This window comes from Cygnus atratus, chromosome 3 (assembly GCF_013377495.2).
Source record: "Cygnus atratus isolate AKBS03 ecotype Queensland, Australia chromosome 3, CAtr_DNAZoo_HiC_assembly, whole genome shotgun sequence".
Classification (NCBI taxonomy): domain Eukaryota; kingdom Metazoa; phylum Chordata; class Aves; order Anseriformes; family Anatidae; genus Cygnus; species Cygnus atratus.
Genome location: NC_066364.1, coordinates 57400561 through 57422988, shown reverse-complemented (window position 1 = coordinate 57422988; position 22428 = coordinate 57400561). Strand labels below are relative to the sequence as shown.

General features: G+C 38.2%; 1 protein-coding gene across 2 annotated transcripts in view; it reads left to right on the top strand.

Annotated features, from left to right (window-relative positions):
- The window catches only part of PTPRK (protein tyrosine phosphatase receptor type K), a 418532-nt gene that overhangs the window by 328547 nt on the left and 67557 nt on the right, over nt 1–22428 (top strand). For both annotated transcript variants that reach the window (XM_035538686.2, XM_035538685.2), the window contains exons 9-13: nt 151–260; nt 1850–2051; nt 4941–5046; nt 12294–12567; nt 15490–15526. In XM_035538686.2, coding sequence (XP_035394579.1) covers nt 151–260; nt 1850–2051; nt 4941–5046; nt 12294–12567; nt 15490–15526 — 729 coding nt within the window. The remainder of the gene's footprint in view (nt 1–150; nt 261–1849; nt 2052–4940; nt 5047–12293; nt 12568–15489; nt 15527–22428) is intronic.

The window sequence follows — 22428 nt, the reverse complement described above, 5'->3', positions numbered from 1 at the left end:
TTATACTCTCTACCACTGTCTTTTGCATGTGAATGAATGCTAATAAAAATAGACCTGTGCTCCCTTTTGTTTTTAATAGGATGTACACCGTCTCTTTAATTTGCCTGTCTCTTGAATTTCCTATTTTTAAACATTTTATTCTGTTTGTAGTGCCAGGCCCTATACCTGCCAAGTCGGTAAAAGGAACTCCTTTTGAAGATAAGATCTTCCTCAACTGGAAGGAACCCGTGGATCCAAATGGCATCATTACGCAGTATGAGGTAATCATTAAACAACTTACAGGCATAGGAGAGGGCTAGGAAAGTGTGGCAGGAGTGGCGGCTGATGGTGGATGTTTATGCTCTGTAAACAGGCTATTCATTCATATATCACCTTAATTAGAGAATAAGGGAGTGGATGTTCAGAATTCATAATCATGATGTATATACATTGTTGGCTGGCTGGCCCTGTCAAATGAATTTGGCAAGTGAATGTAACAATACTACAGTCCACATGGGAGGTGCTAATATTAAAAATCTTGTATCATTATTACATCCTTTCAAAGCCATGACAGCCATGACCTGTGAAATCTTATTTGTTGGAAGAGAAGGTTACATGAAAGGTAAGAAGGCTTTAATATTTGGAGCCACCTTTTTTTGCTGAGATCTTTAGGTATCTCCCTTCAGAGAAACCTGCATGTATATTTTGAGTGTATTTAATACGTAAGCCTTCTGGTGGCCTCCACAGGAAATTGGCAGGAAGCATTTCTAAAAATGAACCGATCTGAGGAATGATCACCATCCTCTCCATCACTCCTTTCTTAAAGGAACAGAGGTTATAATTTTGTGTAGTAATGATTTACAGGAGCAAGGTAAACCTACTAGCCAAACAAAACCCCTTGAGTAATTGTTGTGGATTAACCCCTATGGGCTGCCAATCCCCACCCATCCGCTTGCTCACTCTACCCAAGTGGGATGGAGGAATCAGAAAGGTAAAAGTGAGAAAACTCATGGGTTGAGATAAAGGCAATTTACTATGTGAAGTAAAACTGCACACACAAGCAAAGAAAAACAAGGAATTCATTCACTATTTTCCATCAGCAGGCCAGTGTTCAGACATTCCTAGGGTAGCAGGGCTAATCACATGGGACTGTTTCTTGGGAAGACAAATATCATCACTCTGAATGCCCCCCCCGGCCCCTTCCTCCTTCTTTTCCCCAGCTTTTATCGCTGAGCATGATGTCATCCGGTAGAAAATATGCCTTTGGTCAATTGGGGTCAGATGTCCTGTCTGTGTCCCCTCCCCACCTCTTGTCTACTCCCAGCCCCTCACTTGGGGGGCTGTGGGAGAAGCAGAGAGGGCCTCAATGCTGTGCGAGCACTGCTCAGCAGCAACTAAAACGTGGGTGTGTTATCAACGCTGTTCTGGTCACAAATCCAAACCATAGTACTATACGAGCTACTATGAAGAAAATTAACTCCATCCAAGCCAAAACTAGTACATTAAGATATCATTGCTGTTTTTTTGGAAAGTGTTTAAATATTATTATTATTAGAAGAGGACAGGTAATGTATTATAGAAAGTGAAAAATAAGGGGTTCTGGTGTAGATAGCAAAGGTGGTGGGAATGTCCTAACTTAAATGTAACACTGAAATTTTCCATACATGAACTATAATCATAAAGAAAGAGAAGAGAGATGAAGGACATATGTATACCCTTTCAACTGAAGCAGATTGTACAATATCAAGTACTCATGGTATCCCCAAAATAACTAGATGAACATACGACCTCTGTTTCCTTTCTGTCTAGCTAACTTAATCCCTTTGTGCTGAAAACTGTAACAAAATTTTAGAAATAATCTTTTTCACAGGTCAGCTACAGCAGTATACGGTCATTTGATCCTGCAGTTCCAGTTGCAGGACCTCCACAAACTGTGTCAAAGCTGTGGAACAGCACGCACCACATCTTTTCACACTTGCATCCTGGGACTACTTATCAGTTCTTTATACGTGCGAGTACTGTTAAAGGGTTTGGACCAGCAACCACAATCAATGTAACAACCAACATTTCAGGTAAAAAAAAAAAAAAGGTGGGGCAGGGGGGAAATGTTTACTGGTTTTACAAGTTGGTTGGTTGTTTTTTTTTCGAGACTTGGATGGTCGGGAAATATAAAAGAAAGCAAAAACCAACAAAACATTCCTATCATATTCTGAAAGTAACCTTAACATTACTGAAAATGCTTTTGAGTGTATTTTCCAAACAGTAGCACAAGTGCAGGGAAATTGCACACCTATAGTTATCAAATGTTTGGTTTTGTGTAATATTTTACTTTCATGTAAAGAATCTGAAGTGCTTTACAAACTTTAGCTAATGAAGCCTTACAGCGCTCCATTAGTTACTGAGTACTATATTTGTTTTGCAGATTAGTAAAGTCAGATGCAGAAAATTGACTTACTCAAGGTGACACCACTTAGCAACACATGGCTGTAACAGAACTGGGGAGATAGCAGAAAGTGTGAATTTCTTCTGCCAGCTTTGTGTAGTACTACTTCCTCATATCTTTATTATTCACTTACTGCAATGTGCTGATTGACACTATTCATCTTAATAACAGACTGAAAACTTTAGAAAAAAAGTATTGTCAAGTGGAATGCTTTAATATTTTTATATCCTTAAATTTTAATATAATTTTCAAAACATAAGTTAGCTTATGCAGTTGATAGCAGAAAATGAGTCAATGCTATATCTAGAGAGACTGTTGATTTTATGGTATGATGACTTCAGAGCTTGGCAGATAGCAAAGAAGCTAGTCATTTAGAAATGTAAGCAGTACAAAGCAGGCTATTTCCCTTATTATCTGCCATAATGAAACTTAAATCCTCCTGTAAAGGGAGATGTATTGAAATGCATCTACCATTTCTATGGGAAACTACTCACCTAGTCTCCTCACCCAGTTTCCAAAAGCATGCACATGAATCAAAATGTGAGAAAATTCCAGGCAGAGCTCCTTGAAATCTGTAGCAACTTAAAATGCTGTATTTTTAGTTAACTGAAACAATTTGTTGAATTCCATCCCAGAACATAAGTACTAGCTTTCCTCATTCCTCAGCCCCTTCCAAAAACAAAAAGCAAACAAACAAACAAAAACAAATTACATGTTTTGTTCATCTAGCTAGTAGGTTGTTTTGCAGTCTGATATTTTACTCAGATTCTTTTAAGGTCTTTGTGTTTCTTTATAACGGATTCCAGATCATAAACTTTCAGGAATAATGGACACGTAGCGAGTACATACTTGTCTGAACAGGGTGTGTGGGAGGGTGGGGGGTAACAATGTGGTATCTTGCTAGCATGCCTGTGTCCCAGCCATCTTACTGTTTTGAGAAATAACATCTCAAAGGATTATAATGTATTCAGGGTTCTTTAGATTTGTCTTCTCTTTCCATTCAGAAAGTTTAGGAACTCTGTCCAGAACACAATATGGGTCTGAGTTAGTTATAGTAAAACATTGGTTAATACTGAGAAAGCTAAAAGGATGTATATGATACCCTTTGTATCTGAATTTCAGCCTGTTTTTGTTGTTGTTCTGGTTTTTTTTGATTTTGCTTTATGCTGAACTGTTGTCTGGTTTCACTCAGAATAACTGATAAATTTTATGAAGTAATGCATATGTTTCAGGAAATGCTAGCTTTACTTTAATGAGGGGTAAAATGATTCCTTTCAACCACACTTACAAGTGATTTCATGATCGTAGTGAACATGCTGTAAATAGTAATTTATAAATGAGCATTCAATGAACATTATTTCTATAAAACAATAATATTTTCTGAATAAGAGCAATTTTGTTGTGCATCTAGGATCTGAGACTAATGAAGCATGGCTTTTAATCTTTAATTGCTCTTCTATCTATTAATATATTATCTTAAAATTATTATGACTTAAATGATTGGCATCCTGCTAGGAAACATCTTTTTAGTGACAATTCATTTTGAAACACACAGGTATCATTAACAATGTTATAAAGATGCATCCACATAATAAAAAAAAAAAAATGCAGATAGTTTTCAAGATCGTTAAAGAATAGTATTTAATGGAAATCTATTATTTTCTGAATCACCAAAAATCCCTTTTCTTTCCTTGCACTAGAGCAGATGTGAACAGCACAGTTACCAGTCAGGGTTGTGACAGGCTTGTGGTAGCAGACAAAAGTTTCATCGCTGAAGTGAACAGCTACAATAGCCACCCAATGCACAACAAATATTGCTTCGATGAAAGCTGAACAGCCAGCCCATTAATGAATCGGATGTTGAACTTCTTTCTAGTTTCTACTTTGGTTTTGTTCATGTTTTTTTTCTTAATACGCTGGAGTGAAATTTGCAGTGGCTCAGAAACTGATTCATGAACAGATTGGCTATCGATTGTTAGAAATGGAAGAAGAAATGGGCATGGGAATAGGCTCACCCATCCAGTGTCCACAGGAATGTATCTGCCTAAGACTGATTTTCCTGCAGTATAGTTGTTATCAGCTTGGTCTCCCATGTCATTTAAGAGGAAATGTGAAACATTCCTAAATTGTTGGAGGAGGAAGAAGAGAGGTGGTAGAAGTGGTGAATATACTTCTTTGAAAGATAGAAAGAGGGAGAACAAAATGGGATTTTGTAGTCTTAGGGTCTCTTGGCAGTCACGTCCTCCCTCTCTGTCCTCCTTGAATAAACCTGTTTAACTTGATAGGTGTGATGGTTTGAGGGGGAGCAGGTAGGGAGGGAGTTATCAGTTGTTGGTGAAGTCCCATTTATTCTGTAATAAAAGATTGTACTTGACCCAAATCATTAAAAAAGACTCATGTAGCTGATGAAGATCATGACTTTGTACTATACTGTGAACAGCCACAATCTCATGAAAATTCAAAATGTTTTTACTGATTTGTTTCTCTTTTTTTTTTCCTTCCACTCAACATTAATCAGCTCCCACTTTACCAGACTATGAAGGAGTTGACGCATCTCTCAATGAAACTGCTACTACCATAACTGTACTCTTGAGACCAGCACAGGCCAAAGGTGCTCCTATCAGGTAAAAAAAAAAGGAGGGGGGGGGGGGAGAGATTCTTTAGTTGATTATATCCTGTCTTGTAGTTAAAAAGCTGTACATTTCCAAATGATATTCATTTGATGTTATTTTTTTTTAGCTAGACTGATCTTGCCAATAGACCTATACTTAATAAGAGATTGTTATGTGTTTTTTTTTCCCTCAAAGATATTCATGACCTGAATCATCCAGCTGTCTGTCCTGTTTGATTTAAGGTCCTCAGGACCACCTCCTATCCATTATCATTTCATTTTACTTTCTCTCAGTGTCTGTGAAATATGAGGTTGAAAGGTGTTTGTCAGAAAGTGGATTTGAAAATAACACTTCCTCTCCAGTGCTTCAAATCATCTGTTCTATAGCACATATGTATGACTGGAAAATTGGAAGCTCAGAGGAAATGGGAGAATAATAGTGGTGAATACAAACTATTTGACCTTTTTTTCTCTCAGACTGCTTCTCTCTCTAGAAATCATGTAGCAAGCTATCAAATTTCACTTGGCGTGTCCCATAATCATATTAAAATCTTTCATTTATGTTAACTTTGAGGGGTCTTTCCCTTTCTGCTCTCTCTTGAGAGAGAATTTAATTCTGTTTGCAAAGGTTTGTCCACATCCTGCTCTTTACTTCTACTTGTTAGTGCAAAATCTTTGTGATATTTGATTCTGTTTGTGTTTTACTGATATGGCTGCATTAGGAAGATTCAGGGACAGAACTGACTAATTGGGGGTTAATTAGCTACTGAGCAACAGAACCTTTTCATGCTCTGTGACCCATGTGACATTTTGGAGAAATATGGGCTAATGCATTTCATTCTGTGTTACACTGTCAATTACCGTGGCTCAGCTGATGTCCAGTGCCTGAGCACTAAAAGTATAGGAAAATTAATCTTAGGACTGTTCCTATTACAAGGAGGGTATGTTTTACTTGGATGTTGTGGGATGAGTCACATAACTATAAGCTTATCATACAGTCAACCTTATGATTGATAAAATCCGGTTATTTATTTATGTTGTGTGGTAGAAGATCATCTAGATTCATCCCCTCTACAGGAAATAGCGATATTATATTTGTAAATAGAATTGTAACCCCCGTACATCATGAGTTTTGAAAATTGCCCTGTTACAAACCTAGGATTTTTTTTTGCAGGGAGGAGGATGATAAAATGTACAGGACTACATTCAGTACAGAACTCAGATTCCGAAGGCAGGGTTTATGTTGAATTAATACAGTGGAATCCAGACCTGTGATCTGAAAATGCTCCCAAGTTACTCAAGTGCTTAAACTTGCTATGCACCTCTGTACATGCTTTTAAAACCTTCCAGGTGTCCTGCTGCTGGCTGTATGCAAAGCTGTCCATCTTTGAAAAGCGTGGTATCTCTCTCTAATCAGAAGCATATCCTTTCGGTCTTGCGCCTGGTTCCCAGAGGGGACACCATGTAGTCTCACCCAGAGCATGCCTGCCAGAACAGCTGGGATCTGCTGATGGTGGTGGTGCCCATCTTCTCTACACTAACTGCTCTGCAGCATGTTTGTGCACGCTGCAGTGGGCCCTCACATTCAGTGCCATTACTTACCCTCAGGGAGGTCAATCGCTTATCCCATGTTTCTTTCATGAACTGGATGGGATGTGGCTAGAGGATTACATGTACTCTGGGTGCTCCAGTTTCTCTGTACTGTACTTGCAAGCGAGTAAGTCTCTTCTGAGGAAACCTGCACCACAAGACCTCACATTTATTTTCTCAATTTTCCTTATAGCATCCTCAGTCCTATGACATGAACTTCTCATTCTGGCCAATTAGGGTGACACAAAGGTTCTCTATATTAAAGTTAATCAATAGTTTGTGAAGGATTATTTGATAGAGTATAAATAACTATTGTTTGAGTATGTTATCAGAAATGTGTGCATCTTTCTGGTGATATGGCCAGCAGGTCGAGAGAGGTGATTGTCCCCCCTCTGCTCTGCCCTTGTAAGGCCCCACCTGGAGCGCTACGTTCAGCTCTGGGGCTCCCAGCACAAGAAGGATGTGGGGCTGTTAGAGCGGGTCCAGAGGAGGGCCATGAAGGTGATCAGAGGACTGGAGCACCTCTCCTGTGAAGAAAGGCTGAGAGAGCTGGGGATGCTCAGCCTGGAGAAGAGAAGGCTTGGGGGAGACCTCACTGCGGCTTTTCAATACTTAAAGGGGGCTTATAAAAAAGACAGAGAGCAACTTTTTGCTCAGGCAGGCAATGGAAGGACAAGGCAGAATGGTTTTAAACTAAAGAAGGGTAGATTTTGATCAGAGGTAAAGACGAAATTCTTCACTCAGAAGGTGGTGAAGCGCTGGCACAGGTAGCCCAAAGACGCTGTGGATGCCCCATCCCTGGAAGTGTTCAAGGCCAGGTTGGATGATGCCTTGGGCAACCTGGGAGGTGTCCCTGCCCATGGCAGAGGAGTTGGAACTGGATGGTCTTTAAAGTCCCTTCCAACCCAAACCATTCTATGAGTCTCCTGTCTCTTGTCTTCCCTCTCCACTTGAATTGATTTCTAGTACCTAAGAGATTGCATTAAATTTATAATATCAGGATACACAGGAAATAATTCCTTCACCATAACCAGAAAGCTGGGCTTTATTCTTAGTAATAAAATACTTGTTTTGTTTTTACTCTGAATGAGGAGCATTCTCCAGGGGAATGCACAAGACATTGTTCCTTTCCTGAATATTGCAATCAGTTATTTTTTGACAGCTTTGTAATAGGGGAGATAAATGTAGCACACAAATTCAGGACTGATTCAATGCATTTCACTAAACTTTATGACCAGTTTTAGTGAAGCTTCACTCTATCCACACTGCAGTTGCTTTTCTACTACAAGCCTGTCTTGCTGTCATAATGAGCATTACTAGGTAGGTGGAAAAAAAATGCATCGCCGTGCCTGCAGCTGTGATTGAGTAGAGCAGGGACTCTACTGTAATGCTGCTTTTTATACACAGACTGAAAAATACAGCCGATTTTTTTTTAAAGGGTCTGTTTGCACTCAGCCCTCTAATCCCTGAAGCTGTAGACTGTCAAATGATCAGTTTGTTTAATAGCAGTAGGTCCTAGTTAAAAAATAATAAATACATAAATGAATAAAAAGAAAGAAGGAAGGAAAAAAAGAAAGGAAAAGCTTACGGTCTGATATTGTTTTCTTATGTTTACAAACGAAATTATTCTACGATCAGGTTTTGTTGTACCTCTGCCTCTCTATCAGCACAGCCCCCAGGAAACAGATGTTCCTTAACCCAAGTGAAATCTATGGGTAGCTGTCAATCATTTCTTTAAGACACTACATGCCATAGTCATCATAGTTGTAAACATGACTCTAATCATATCTTCCCTGTCAAGTGTTATCGTGTAATCTCTAGGTTGCTTTATGGCCTCCTGAAGTTTTAAACCAAATTACAAACTAGAAATGCAAAGGGAGACAGGGCTGGGGGCTCATGCACTCTGTGAAGTGTGTACTGTTTTGCCATCGGTCTAGTGGATTAGATTCCAGTCAGTAGCATCAGCGGTGCTTCGGTGATTCATTTGAAGACATGATTTGCTACTGCAGTTTTTCTAAAGAATCCTAACTGAGCACCAACAAAACAATCTTATGTACATCCTGCTTTTAAATCCTTCTTCAGGTAACGATTACGAGGAGCATAGATCAAAATCAGCATGGGCAACTTTTTGTTTCTGAGATTTGTTTTATTTGATTGGGTTTCTTATACCTCCATATGCAGAATCAGGTTGTTTTCATTTTGCAACAAGGCTAATTAAGTGGACTGCAACAGGGGGCAGCTAAAACATAGCTGTTGGTCGGACTTCCCAGGGCTTAGGCTGTAGCTTGGGCTGTCAGGCAGTCTGGTGGTGCCCATCTAAGGAGAGGACACTGTCTCCACGAGGTGAGTAGAAGGAAATCTCTAGTTGATATTAAAACCTAGTCAGAATAAGGCTGAAGTATGAACATGTTCACCATGGCAGTATCTATTTGAGCCTGAGTTTTTAGGGAGCAGTGAAAAGGAAGATTAGCAGGGGCTGCTTAAACTGTTCTGCATCAGCTTGATCAATAGGGAGGTGTTGTGCAGGTTTTCTTCAGTAAAGAAACAGTAATACACATAAAAAGAATCCAAGGATAAGTGTAGTGCATAAACTTTCACTTAACTGTGATACCTGACCACCTTTGCAGCCAGTGCGTACCCCAATTTAATGTTGCAAATTTAGCTTTGGCTTCTTTCTTCATATCTTCCAGTGGAGTGTCCTTTCCTAACACTGTTATGAGTATATAGAGTAACATACCGTACATAGAGTGTTGCTTTGGAACCACCAAAGTACTATTAAATGGATTTAAACAGATGGCAACACAAAGGGCCCAGAGGAAAATGATTGTATTCCTGTGTGTCTTGTTAGCCTACTATGTTGCATGAAAAATACTGCCAGATCCCCTTTCCGAAGAGGATAGGAACAGGTTTTAGTGAGAAAAGAAGAGAAAAGAGCTTCATTGGAGATGTTGAAGACTTTCCGTCATTTGCTATTCTTTAACTAAAAATAGTAAAAATAATAACTAAAACCAATTGTGTAGCTGCAGATGGCTACACCGTGTAAATTAATTTCTTATTCTCCATGTTTTTCAGGTATATGGATCCTGAAAGGAGTATTTTTGACGCATATTTTATTTAAATGAGAGCATATTTTATATAAATTAAAAAAAAATGTTTCAGAACATTCGTATTTTATTGTGATCTCATGCTTAAAATTTTGCCATGCACTTTATATCAGATTCAAACATTACTGCAGTATTTTTAAAGAAAGCTATTAAAAAGGACTTACCTAATATTTAATTCTTCTCATACTCTTAATCTCTTATTTTTGGTCTCCAAAGAGACTTGTCCCTAAAAAAAGATACATACCTTAGGAAGAAAAAAAAAAAAAAAGATAGCTCATTTATTCCCTTATTCTATACAATGGAAGGGAAGTTGGTTTGATTTAGAAACTGTGGTAAATGTCAACTTCTGAGCTGAATGGCAACCAGGATACTCCAGGGGACGGTTGCTGAAGTCACATGCAAATGTTGCCCCGTCCTTCCGCTCTCCCTGCTGGCTTTGTGCTCCTGAGTTGGCAGGATACCGCGATGACAAGTTTCCTGCTCTCCTGGCACTTCAGACAGCAGAATTTGTGTCGGTCCCAGTCGTTTGGCAGCTCCCAAGAGCAGGACTGCCGAATGCACGGAGCAGAGAGGCAGTGTCTGTGTTCCCAGTACACTCGATTGGTTGGGTGCCCAGTTCAGGAGCTGTGATTTTAACCCTGCCTGGCTCCAGGACCAGGCCCGAGAGGAAATGAACACCAGTAGAAATTTCTTCCCTTGGGACAAGATAATCAAAAATGGTTTTTAATAATTTACATGCTGTGAAGTTAATAAAATATTGATGTTGTTAGGTTGTGTTTTTTTTTTTTTTTTTTTTGCTAGTACATTAATTGGCAGCACAAAGAAAGATTTTGGTTATGCAGGGGTCATGTGGAAGTGATTTGTTGTTGCAGGCTGTATTAACTGGGCATGGTTAATACACAGAGGTTACCACAGAAGAAGATTTATAGCCAAGCTCAGTTCACAGACAGTTTATGAGAAAGAAGAGATCCCTGGAAATATAACTCATTATTTTTTCATTTACATTCTTCATTTCTCCTGGAGTTTCAGAATGAGGTGACTTTGTATATTCCTCTTGGATACTTTGAAAGAGTAGACACTTTCCTCCTTAATTTTTTAGGTGCTAGGAAAAGGGAATGGTAACTTGTTTCAGCTTGAGAAAGAAGTGAAACTAGTTTCTTATTTTTTCTTCTCTCATTTCTTCCATTCCCCGGTATCACACTTCATCTCTGCCACTACAGTTATTAGGTTTTCTGGGCAGTAGTAGCAGAGAAAATTGACAAAATAATTTAATGTTGCCCCATAAGTTCTGAAAAAAGGAGGATTGTCTTTGTCTTTCCTTTTGGAGTCCCTGCAGCAATGCAGTGATGTTTCCAGAACTCTGCTTGATTTTACTTTTTATGTTTAGAAAGCTTTAAAACAAAACCAAAGCAGAAAATTCTGCCCGCTTAATTGAATTGCTTCAGGTCTTGTCTACATGCGTAGGCATATTTTCCTACTAATCTTGATAACAAGGTGATTGTTTTCATAAGGCCCTGCATCCATCCTTTCATGTATCTGCATGTAGATGAGGAATTGTGTGTATGGATGTGAATATATATATATATATATAATGGATGTGTGTATACAGACGTATATACATGTACATACAGTTTTTAGAAACCAAAAAGCTGTTTTATTTCATTTATTTCAACCTAAGTTCTGTACTTCTGCAGGGAGAGCTGGTAATGAGTTGGTAGCATACTGCAGTTAGGTAGTTACCCTGAAGGAGAAAGAAGAATGATAATTACCTGTTCTATTTAGAGAAGGTGATTTTGAGAAGTGACCAAGCCACAGACCATTTCAAGATAGGTGTTGGAGGGTTGGGATGGCAATTTAATAGGCCGAATGCCATCTGTTTCAGCAATTTGTAACATTTTATCATTGACAACTGTAGAGGAATGAGGCAGTCTATTTTGGTGGAATGGACAGATTTCTGTCCATCTGTGCTTGTATTACAGCATGTCACTTGTACTTTAGATCTGCATAGCTCTGAGCCAAGATAGAAGCCACAGCAAGGTCAAGAGGTGGAGACGCCTGTCAGCACATTCTGTCTCTAATGATATGACAACTGCAAATTGGTGCTTCAAGCACAGCCTGGAGGCAGTCATTATGTTGGGCCTTGAAGATGAGCTTTCTGTAGTATTATTTCAAAGGAAAACGCTAACTTCAGATGTTTCCGATTATCAGACAAAGAGTTTAATCTATTGTAGTTTAAAGTCAGATTCATTCCTGGTTATTTTGTTGCTGTTGTTGTTCCAAAAGCAAAATCATTGTTAGGAGATTGTATATATATACTTGTATTGTTGTTATTCCTGAAAAAAAATAGATACTGCTTCTTTTCAATGACTAAATTATATAGCTTTGCTACATTTGCGAATATATATATGAAGCGTTCGTGCCTTCTGTGCATCCATGCATCCACTGTCTGTTGTTTGTTGTTTTTTTAAGTTCACACAAAGCAGTCAGGTTAATATTTTTATGAGACTAAAGATTTGGCCATAGCAGGTGCCTTTAAAGATAAGTGGGTTTTCCTCTGTTTTGCCAGTGCCTACCAGATCGTTGTTGAGGAGCTGCACCCACACCGCACGAAGCGAGAAACGGGCGCCATGGAGTGCTACCAAATCCCCATCACCTACCAGACAGCTCTCAGCGGAGGATCCCCGTACTACTTTGCTGCCGAGCTGCCCCCTGGGAACCTGCCGGAGCCAGCCCCTTTCACTGTGGGTGACAACAGGACCTACCAAGGCTTCTGGAACCCCCCGCTGGCTCCTCGGAAAGGCTACAACATCTATTTCCAGGCCATGAGCAGCGTTGAGAAGGTGAGTGCCAGCCAGACCTTTCTCCTGGAAAGAGCCAAAGGCATGCCCGTGGTGACAAGGAGGGCTGCCGAAGCTGGGGGTGTTGGCAGTAGCACCGTTGTAATCCCTGTGCTGGCTTCTGTACCGTGACAGCGTGGCAGCCTGCCATTTGCATTTCACACCACCCTTGTATCATAGTAACTGTTACTAGATGAGTGTTTAATACCTCTCTTAGTAATCGTCTGAGTGTAGTAATTTCAGTGCTCTGACTCTGCCTCCTTGGTAAATAGCATCCAGTGCTTTTTCCCCAGCTCTCAGAACTTGCACGCTTGTTACTGCAGGATAAACAGAAAGTAGGCTGCTCAGTGGGCAAATGAAACGTTATAAACTTTTGGAGAGTCTCACGCTGAACATCAAATAAAAAATAAAAAATTTGCTAGAGCAAGAGTAACCCCAGGCCCACAGTGTGTTTCCGAGAGCCTTTATGGAAAGGTCTGCTTCAGGATTGCTCTACAGCTGTTCAGTATTCAAAGTTTGGCTATCGCTCACCTTCATTACCTCCCTGGTGTTGTTTTTAACTCCGTTGCTGAGTACTGCGGCTGGCTCTGTATGCATAACAAAGGGAAAAAAGCGGCAGGAAGTTAAACACCACAGTGGACTCCAGGTGGGAATAACGCCATGGCTCTGCGAGCCCTGTGCTGTTGCTCTCGAATGGTTTCTCTCTTGCAAATGAAAGTCGGGGAAGGTGGAAAAGGTGGTAGGCACAGAAGCTTCAGATAATTAAAAATTTAGTTTTTCAATTCATAGTTTAGAAAACGGAAGGAAATCACTGTAATGTGTCTGTAAGGCTCTCTGTGTGAAATGTCAGGGAAGCCAGAAAAGAGGTGCCTGATAGACAGCGAGATTGATAGCAGCTGATGCTCACCAGGACCATTGGAAAAGAGCAGAAGCCATATCTCCCTTGGGGTCTCTGCTGTGGCTAAGCAAACCATAACTAACAAAGGGCTTTGCCTTGGAGCCTTTTGAAGAAAATCTCACCTACTTATGGTTATGAAAACTGCATGTGCATCAGGTCAGAATGAGGAAAAAGCGGGAACTAATGAATTTGTTTACTGGAGCTGTTTGAAAACTGGAGGCTTTTTCTGATGGAAGAGACTGTTCTGTCTTTCTAGATTTTATCTGTAGACCCATGTGAAGCAAACAATGCAAAATGAAAACTAACTGCTAGTTACTCATCCATATTTCCCTTACTTTCTATATGTAATTCCCTTTCCTGTTGTTGGCTTCCAGCAGACTAAATTGTAAGGAAATTCATTTAATTCCCCAAGAAATAAATGCAAGGAAGGAGTAAAACAAAAATATTAAATACGTAAATAGATCGTTATTTTGGCTTTTACATTTTGACGGATAAGTAAATGAAGAAGGAAGAACAAATAATGTTTTACTTTAACTTCAAAATGCAGTTTGTGAGAGAGTTTGATAGTAAAGTGGTTTTCTCTGGTATGACTTAAAACTTTGGATCGTATTTCTGTTCCTACAGGGATTTGAAGGAGGTTTTGGGAGCTGGGGTTGCACCACATTCTGCCAGGACATAGATCTAGTGGTTGAAAGATAACCTCTGAGCTACAGAATATTTAAACAGGTGCTTTACTGTAAACCAGAGGGATCACCAAAATAGTCAAGGGGAAGTAAAGTATGCTCTGAAATAAACTGTAGGGTTGGGATGAGAGTTGTACTGTGATATTCATAGACATTTTGAACAAAAGTGGACTGGTAAATCTAATAAGTGGGGAGAGTGCCAGTTAGGTAAGTTTATATTGATAAACTTCATGCAGGTTCATTTAGATTGCAAAATTGTCTTTATGGAGCACTTATGGTAACCCTCAACTCACTACTTTGCTCATTCGTTACGTATTGTGTTTGCAAAAGTTGCTCAGGGATCGTCAATAGGAGAGAGAGGCACAGGGAACCATTGGGATGGCAGTGCAGCTGGTGGCAGGACTAGATGGAGTACTTTTCATAGAATGAAGCTTCCATTATTATATTCTCTAGTTATACAATAGTATTGTTTAGAATGATCTAATATAGCAGCAGCTGCATCCTCTCACGCAACCTTATGCCATTTCAGTGTTTGCCTTTAAAATAACTGTGCGTTTTACAAAAAGGTCAGAAAATACATTTATGACTGACCCTCGTTTGTTCAAGTTGTACAGAGTGTGCATAACTAAGTCATTTTTCTGTTCACTTGTTTCAATTGCTGACCAAACTTCTGAAGGGAAAAAAAAAATCAAAATACATAAAAATTGTGTTTGCATATGCAAGTTCTTTGGAAGCACATCCCTGTCAAATCACTGTCTTTCCTGGGTAGACTATATAGGTTGTAGATCAAGTATGTTTTATGTGAAGGGATAGCTGGGCTGCTTCTGTGCTCATTCCACCCTCAGAAGCATGAAGGAGAGGGTTGCCAACGTGCTCCGTGTGACTCTGAGATTGTCTGGATGCAACAAAACAATTTAGTTTGTGCACAGTGCTGAACAAATGTACCTTCTCTTTTTTGCTACATGGCTCACAGTTTCTGTGCCCTGAAATAAATATGACCACCGATTCTCCACTTTTCTTCCACTGCATACTGTGGATTCTTATGGCATAATTTCCATTTGATTTAACTTATCTGTAATTTTGCTACAAACAGGCTGTCCTGCACCTTTTCTCTCCATTATTTTCATGGATAGCACAGATCAGTGCCTAGGCAGGTATCATCCGGCTTGCTGCTTCTGTAAAGGCAAAATGACTCAGCCTTCTCCCCTGCTAAGCCCAAAGCCCTGAGCCACCTGGTTCAATGTCCCTGAGCTGCTCACAGATCTAGGGCTAATTTATGGAGTGGGGAGGGCAAGAAAAAGGAACCTGCTCTGACTATTTTCTTTAATTTTCCCTTCTCAACAGGAAACCAAAACTCAGTGTGTTCGAATAGCTACAAAAGGTAAGAGGTTCATCCCCCCAAGCAAAGTAGCTTTTTAATGAAATGTGGTGGTTTTGTTAAATAATTGAACCAAAGCCAGTACCATTCCTGTATTTCGAACCACTTGGTTGTCTTAAAATGTAATGGGCTACTGCTTTTTATTCTTTGGTATTGGGCCAGGCGAGTACTGTTCTAGCAATACTCAGAAGTCAGACAAAATCAGGACAGCTTTTCTTTCTCCTCTCTGCTCTCCTCAAACAATTATTTCTAAGCAGCGGTGATGGAGATTTTTTCCTTCATTTAAAGGAAGGACATGGTAGTTAATTTTCATAAGTAACAGCACAGTGTGTTATATAGGCATAGGGGAGGGGTGATTTGAGGAAGTCGTGTGTCTTTAATAGCAAGTGAGGCCCAAAGCTAAGACCGACTGCATAGCTGAGAATAAATCATATCGACCCCACATACAGCAGGTTAATCACATACTGCTCACTCAAAAACACAGTTTCATCTTCAAATGAGGACTTAGTTGTTCAGCTTATTGTTATCTCTTGCTTTGACTGTATTTATAGCTGTTCATTGTAGTTGCTTGATTGTGTCAACATGAGTTGTTTGAAAGACTCCAGCAGCATGAACAAGAAAGGACCTAACAAATGCTGAAGCAATGCTCTGCAGAGGCCCAGCGCTGCTAGCATTGTCTCTTTCTAATTGCATATTGATATTCAGCGTAAAAAACAACTTTAGATATGAGCAAGCAGGCATTTAAGGTACTGCTGTGGCACATCAGCACCATCTTTTCAATTGCTTCTTTCAATTTAAAACTTGTTCCAATTAAAAGCTGATGACTCTAGTGAGGTGGTAGCAACAAAATGTTTTCTTGAGAAACTGGAAAGTAAAATGTACTTCTCAAGATTCATTAATACTTTCATCAAGTGGGGGAAGCTAGTAAGAACAGGAAATTCAAACTGTGAGCTAAGTCTCCTATGAAAAGTACATCAGCATTATCTTTCTTATGTTTCCCTGACATGATTAAATGTTTGAGTTTAAGTATATTTGCATGAACAAATATTTATATACTTCAAGCATGTATTGCTGGGATTTAAGTCAAGGGAGAGTCTTGAAAAGACTCTCTCTCCAAAATAGCCTAGGTTTTGCAGAAATATGAAATGGGGTAGGGAAGAGCAGTGGTTCTTTCGTCGTAAGGTTTCTGGATAGTAATAACAAAATGGGGAAGAAATTCACCTAGCTTATGAGAAAATTACTTAACCATGTTCAGGCCACTGATCTCTAAGCAATGTTCATGGGAGCAAGAAGCCTGAAGATGGTTGCTTGCATGCCTTCCTCTCCCACAGCAGTCATGTGTACACAAATTACTTTTGTCTGAAGGAAATGGAAAATGAGTAGCAAGTTTCTTACCACAGTGCTATAAATCTTGGCTTCACTGCTGTGGCTAAAGACACGTGTTCCTGAGGTTGTTCCAGTTCCTCAGGCATCACCCGACACATCAGTAGGATACTCTTTCAATGTGGAACTAAAAAGTAATATGTTTTCTCTGACTTGACTTCTATTGATAAAAAGTGAGATGTGGGGGGAGGCAACATTAAATGAAAATGCTTTCTCGTGCTCTGAAAGAATGCATTTAGTTAGACATCATCACTTCAAAGTCACATGCATTTGTATCTGTCAACTTAACTTATGCTGGTATTCTAAATCATTTTAAGAAGCTGATACGGAAATTTTCTCTGTGTTTTCATCACAAAAATAATGACATTATTTGCTGTGCTTGAAGAAAAGTGTACTTAACATACTGTTTTATGAATATATTCATCTGTTTACACTGATACTTTAGTTGTGTGTAGGTATGCTTTGAATCAATGACCAAGGAGAAGTTGCATGTTTAGTGTCTCCATCAGAAATGTTTGTTTTGTGGTTTTGTTTGTTTGATTGGTTGGTTGGTTGGTTGTTTTTTTAACACACCGAAATAAATATAGGGAAAAGAGAAGTGTCTCACCTTGCCTTGTGCATCCTCAGTAAAAGTTGTGCATATGCATCCTCAGTAAAAGTTGTGCATAGTCCTGTGCAATCTCCTGTGACCTGAAGCAGCCTACAGCTGGCCAGTCAAACTGAATTTTGCCTTAAACGTATTTAAAAGGCATTAAAAATCATTAAGAGCTGGTTTGGAGGATGGGGGAAATTAAAGGTGCATACAAAGGTAAGACAAATCTCCCTGGTAATGAAGTTCAGCGTTACTAGCAAAGTCTGGCAAGTAATGAATCTCTGTCGTTTTTACTTTGTTCAAGGGCCTGGTTTGAACTAATTTTTCTGTTACGACTCCTAAGGAATCTGCATTTTACAGCTCCTGTTTCACACTGATAAGATGTAAAAATGGAAAAAAAATATGTTAGTAATGTCATGGTTTGGTGTTGGAGAAGTTCATATCCCCAAAATTATAACCTTGATAATTTGACTTTCTAAGTTATGTTATTCACCTGATTTTTTTGTTTGTTTGTTTGTTTGGGCAGACTTCTGTTAAGATAATTCATACATATTTTAATGCATTGAGGGTTTTGCACATATCATTCCCAGGTGTTGCCTTCTGCCTTTGAGAATTGATTCAATAGTTTATTTACTGGTATCAAGCTAATGAAAGTCAGAAAATCTAAATTAAAGCTCTCATGCTTTTTCAATCTGTATATTCCAGGTGCAATGTTCTCTTACATTTCTGATAACAAAATGTACTCAAGTGTGAACTCATCTAAAAGGTGGTGCCAATTCATGACTAAATATGTTGCTGCTTTTGGCATGTCTTGAAAAGATGTTTTTAGAGTAAGCTGAGAGTTTTACTAGTGTCTGGAGTATTAAAATGCACTGAGTTAATTTTTTTGGAAGAAAATATTGGAACAGCAACAGATTAAAAAGTCATCCCCTGAGCAGCTCATGTGTACTTGCAGCTGAAGACTGAATACCAGAGTGATTCTTTGATGGCCCTGATTTAGGGTAATAACGGGATTCCCCCTTTATCTGGACACCTATTTTCACAAAGCTTGTAAGAGTTTAATGACTTTGTGACTTTTGCCCTTCTCCAGATTGGACTGAATTGGCCAAGAGAGTCCCATTAGTTACTAGATGTGGTGAGAGGGTATGAAAGTTGCCCACGTATACAATCTGTTCGTATAAGCTTTGATTCTTAAGGAAACCATGTTAAAATCAACTCCCTGTTGTGCAGATGGTGGGTAGAACATATCTAAAGCACCATTTTCATTATTGTCCAGCAATAGAACTGTTTAAATTCCTTGGATACTTTTAGGCTATATTGCCTTCCTCTGTCAAGCTGAATTCAGTTCCCATTCAGATCCTCTTAGTAACCAGTGATCACCATCAATTTGTGTTTTTTTTTTTTTGTTTTTTTTTTTTACTTAATTGTTCTCTACCTCATTATTTTTCAAATCTAGGTAGCAGCAGTATCCAGTCACTAATAATCTAGTTTCTCACACATAGTAACTGAAGAAGGAAGAAAAAACCTTTTTCTCTGAAGTGCAGAGAAAGGTACAGTCAGATATTCATTAGCAACTGAAAGATGGAGTGATGCTGCAGAACGTGCATTGCTCAACAAAAAGGTGTTGCATATAATTTCCTGAAGAAAATTCTCAAACTTACTAAAACTAATTTTTTAAGGCAGAGTTCAACCAGTACATAGTATGCTCATATCATTATGAATACATGGTAACTGAACCTGCCTAACCAAGGTACTGCTAGAGGAGTGAATTCCAGAGGCACCATTTCAATGACAGGCACTTCAGAGTAACACATTATGTTGATGACTGACCAGTCATATCTTAGAGTTGACTTTGAATGTGTTAAAATTTGAATGGGTTTCCACAAGCACATTACATTGGCATTTTACAATCTAAAATTGTATCAACTGCTAACAGAACGAAACTAGATTAACATGGTCAGAGAAGAGTGATGCTTCAAATTATTTAGCATGTAAATAGACATTTAAGAGGACAGAAGGGACAGCAGAACTGTTATTAAGCAGAGAATATATGAAGTTGACATTTCTGACAGTTTTTAGGCTGCCAAGTTTGAGGCTAACACTGATTTACATGTATCCCTTTGTTTTGTTTAGAAGACTAGAGAAAAAATATTGAAAATTTAATTAGAAGAAATCCACTGTGGCAGTAAATAAAGTACTAGTGGGACTGGCAGCTCTGTCCCAAAGTATTTAGAAGTGATGAATGCAGTCCAAAGTTTCTCACTCTGCGTTTCAACCATGAACTTTTTCACCTCCAAAATTGTTTTCCCTTGTGGTTTTCATTTGTATTACTAGTTCAGGCAACATAGAAGCTCTCCATCTCTATGCATGTTTGGTTCATACAGATGGATGAAAATGCCATTTGAGATGATGCGCATCTGGAAGTAATTGTGAAATAGCAGAAAATTACTTTTTAATCTGATTTGAGAAATAAAAAGGTCTGGGTGGTAACATTTCAACTGCAAGTGTGCATTTAGTCCACCATCATTATTGCTCTGAATTCATTCCCATAGCAGTTGGGGATTGATCCAAAGGCCTTTGATGTCAATGGGAGTCCTTTCACTGACATTAATGTGCTTTGGATTAGGTCTTTAGAAGTCATAAATCTGTCTAGACCATAATTATTTCCTTGAAATTGTTCCTGATGATATTTCTGCTCTCAGGGAAATTTGTGAAAGTCAAATCACCTCCTGTAGCAGGATGCTTATATATGTCTTAGCAGTTAATGCACAAATGAGGGAAGATATCAGATGCTAAAAGTATATGAAATGAAGCTCCCTTCAGTGCTGTTTTTATGTTTGGATCAATGCTCCTAAAATGACTTTTAGTTGTACCATCATAATAGGTGCTGGAGACCTACATGACAATCTAAATATAGAGAAGAATGCAGACATTGCCTATGTCATATCTTTCCTTTCACTCATTCATACCAAAAAGCTCTAAATATGTTTAAACTTTAGTGGTATTTTCCATAAAGTCTTTTGTCTCACAAAGAGGACATTTTTACTAACTTGCTCTGCTTTCCAAAGATGGAAACAGAATTTAGCATGGCTTATTTTCCTTTTTGTATGTGAAATTGCAGTAACTCTGAGAGCAACTACATCTGCCAGTTCTGATAAGTGATACCTTTGATTGTAAATAAAAAATTGTATGATCCTTTCATGGAATATTTGATGATGGTTATAAAAGAGCTGTTAACTGAGAGACACCTCCAGATTTCCAGACACAAAATCTATAATATGGGTATATCCGCATTTGTGCAGATAGTAGCAAAATCATGGCATTTGACTTACCAAATTTTTATTTGAGTAAAAAGGAATTTAATATAACAACCAAATTTATTAAGTGAAACTACCAGGTGGATATGAATGGGACAACAATTTTCAGAGAATGTGTTTCCCATTCTTTATTATAAGGTACTGAAGAGAAGTGCTTGTTTTTGCTTGTTGCTTGAGATCTCTAAGAAATAAGGGTTCCTTCCAAGGGTAACAAAAAAAAAATTAAAAAAAAATCTCCGAATTACCTTTTTGTGTGTGTGCCTGTAGCATGGCCTGAGCGTATGGAAATACAGTTATCTTGTTGTAAGATACATATGAGGAAAACAGTATAAGAAGTGTCTAAAAATTACCTTGCATGTATTTGCAGAAAAAAAAATAACAAAGTTCTGCAGTCTTTTACTCTCCCTGTTCCTAGTTGAAAGGCTTTAAAAATATTTGCAACTTATTCCTGTTATAATCAACTTCATAAGTTTGTCCATCAGCTAAAGCTGAACCATTTATTTTAACTCTGAGAGTAATTATGAACAGAATTAGTTTCTACTTTCCAGTCCTTTTCTAAGTCTTCAAGAATATAGGTTTATTACTATTTTTGAAAGAGGAGTTGACTGCTTTTGATAAGAAAAAAAATAATGGACTAAAAAAAAAATCTAATAAATATAATGAATAAATCTAATGAATAAATCTAGCTTTCCTAGAGAGCTTTATTTTTAAAGACATTCCATACCAAATAAGTTTATTGCATGCAAATAATTCCTGTATTAAATTTAATTGGTTTGTGATAGTTGTTGGTTGCTTTTTTTTTTTTTTTTTAATCAGTAATTTTGTAAATGGAAACACTAGTGATAACCAATTGCAGTATGTTAAAAAAATCAACAATCAGCATGAGGAAAGTTTGAATCCAAAGATGTAATAAATGTTAGCTTTCCTTGATTTTAAAATGTTGCAGTATTTCTCATTATAGGTGATTAACAAATTAGTTTATGCAGATGCTATGAGCAAATCGAAGTCTTAGGAACCTTAAAGGAACCAAGTAGTAAGCATTTCAAAAGTACAAGTTCAGGTAGAGGGTTCTAGTTAATATTTAAATGTTAGAGAATGAAAGATGATGCTTGCTCTAAGAGATTGCTGCTCTAAGAGAAGGAGGAGTATCTTAGCATGTATGCTTTAGTACTAGGTGCTTGTTTTCTTAGGTCTTTTCAGCTGTGATGAATATTACTTTTTGAATCAGATCGTGGACATAGAATGTTTTGCATTCATAGTTAAAGAATATGGAGACATAAATGTAGAAATTTACTTTTCTTACAGGAACGTTTAGACTTAACTGCAACAGAAAATTCTTGATTTCTATATTAATTAGATATATTAATTAAAATTGCTAGAACTAAAACAGGTATATTAATTAAGGTAGATAAAATTGAAATGACCACTTGCTAGAACTCTTGGGGTCTGATTTTTATTTTCCCTTTTTTTCTGTTCTTTCCTCATTTCTTATATGCCTCCTCCTATGTCTTTACGTTCTTTGTGTCATATTTAAGATGATTTTTGGATGTAAGTAATTATACAAGTGTTTAGAGAAGGTGAACTGTCATCATCAGTTAGGACTGGGTTCATCA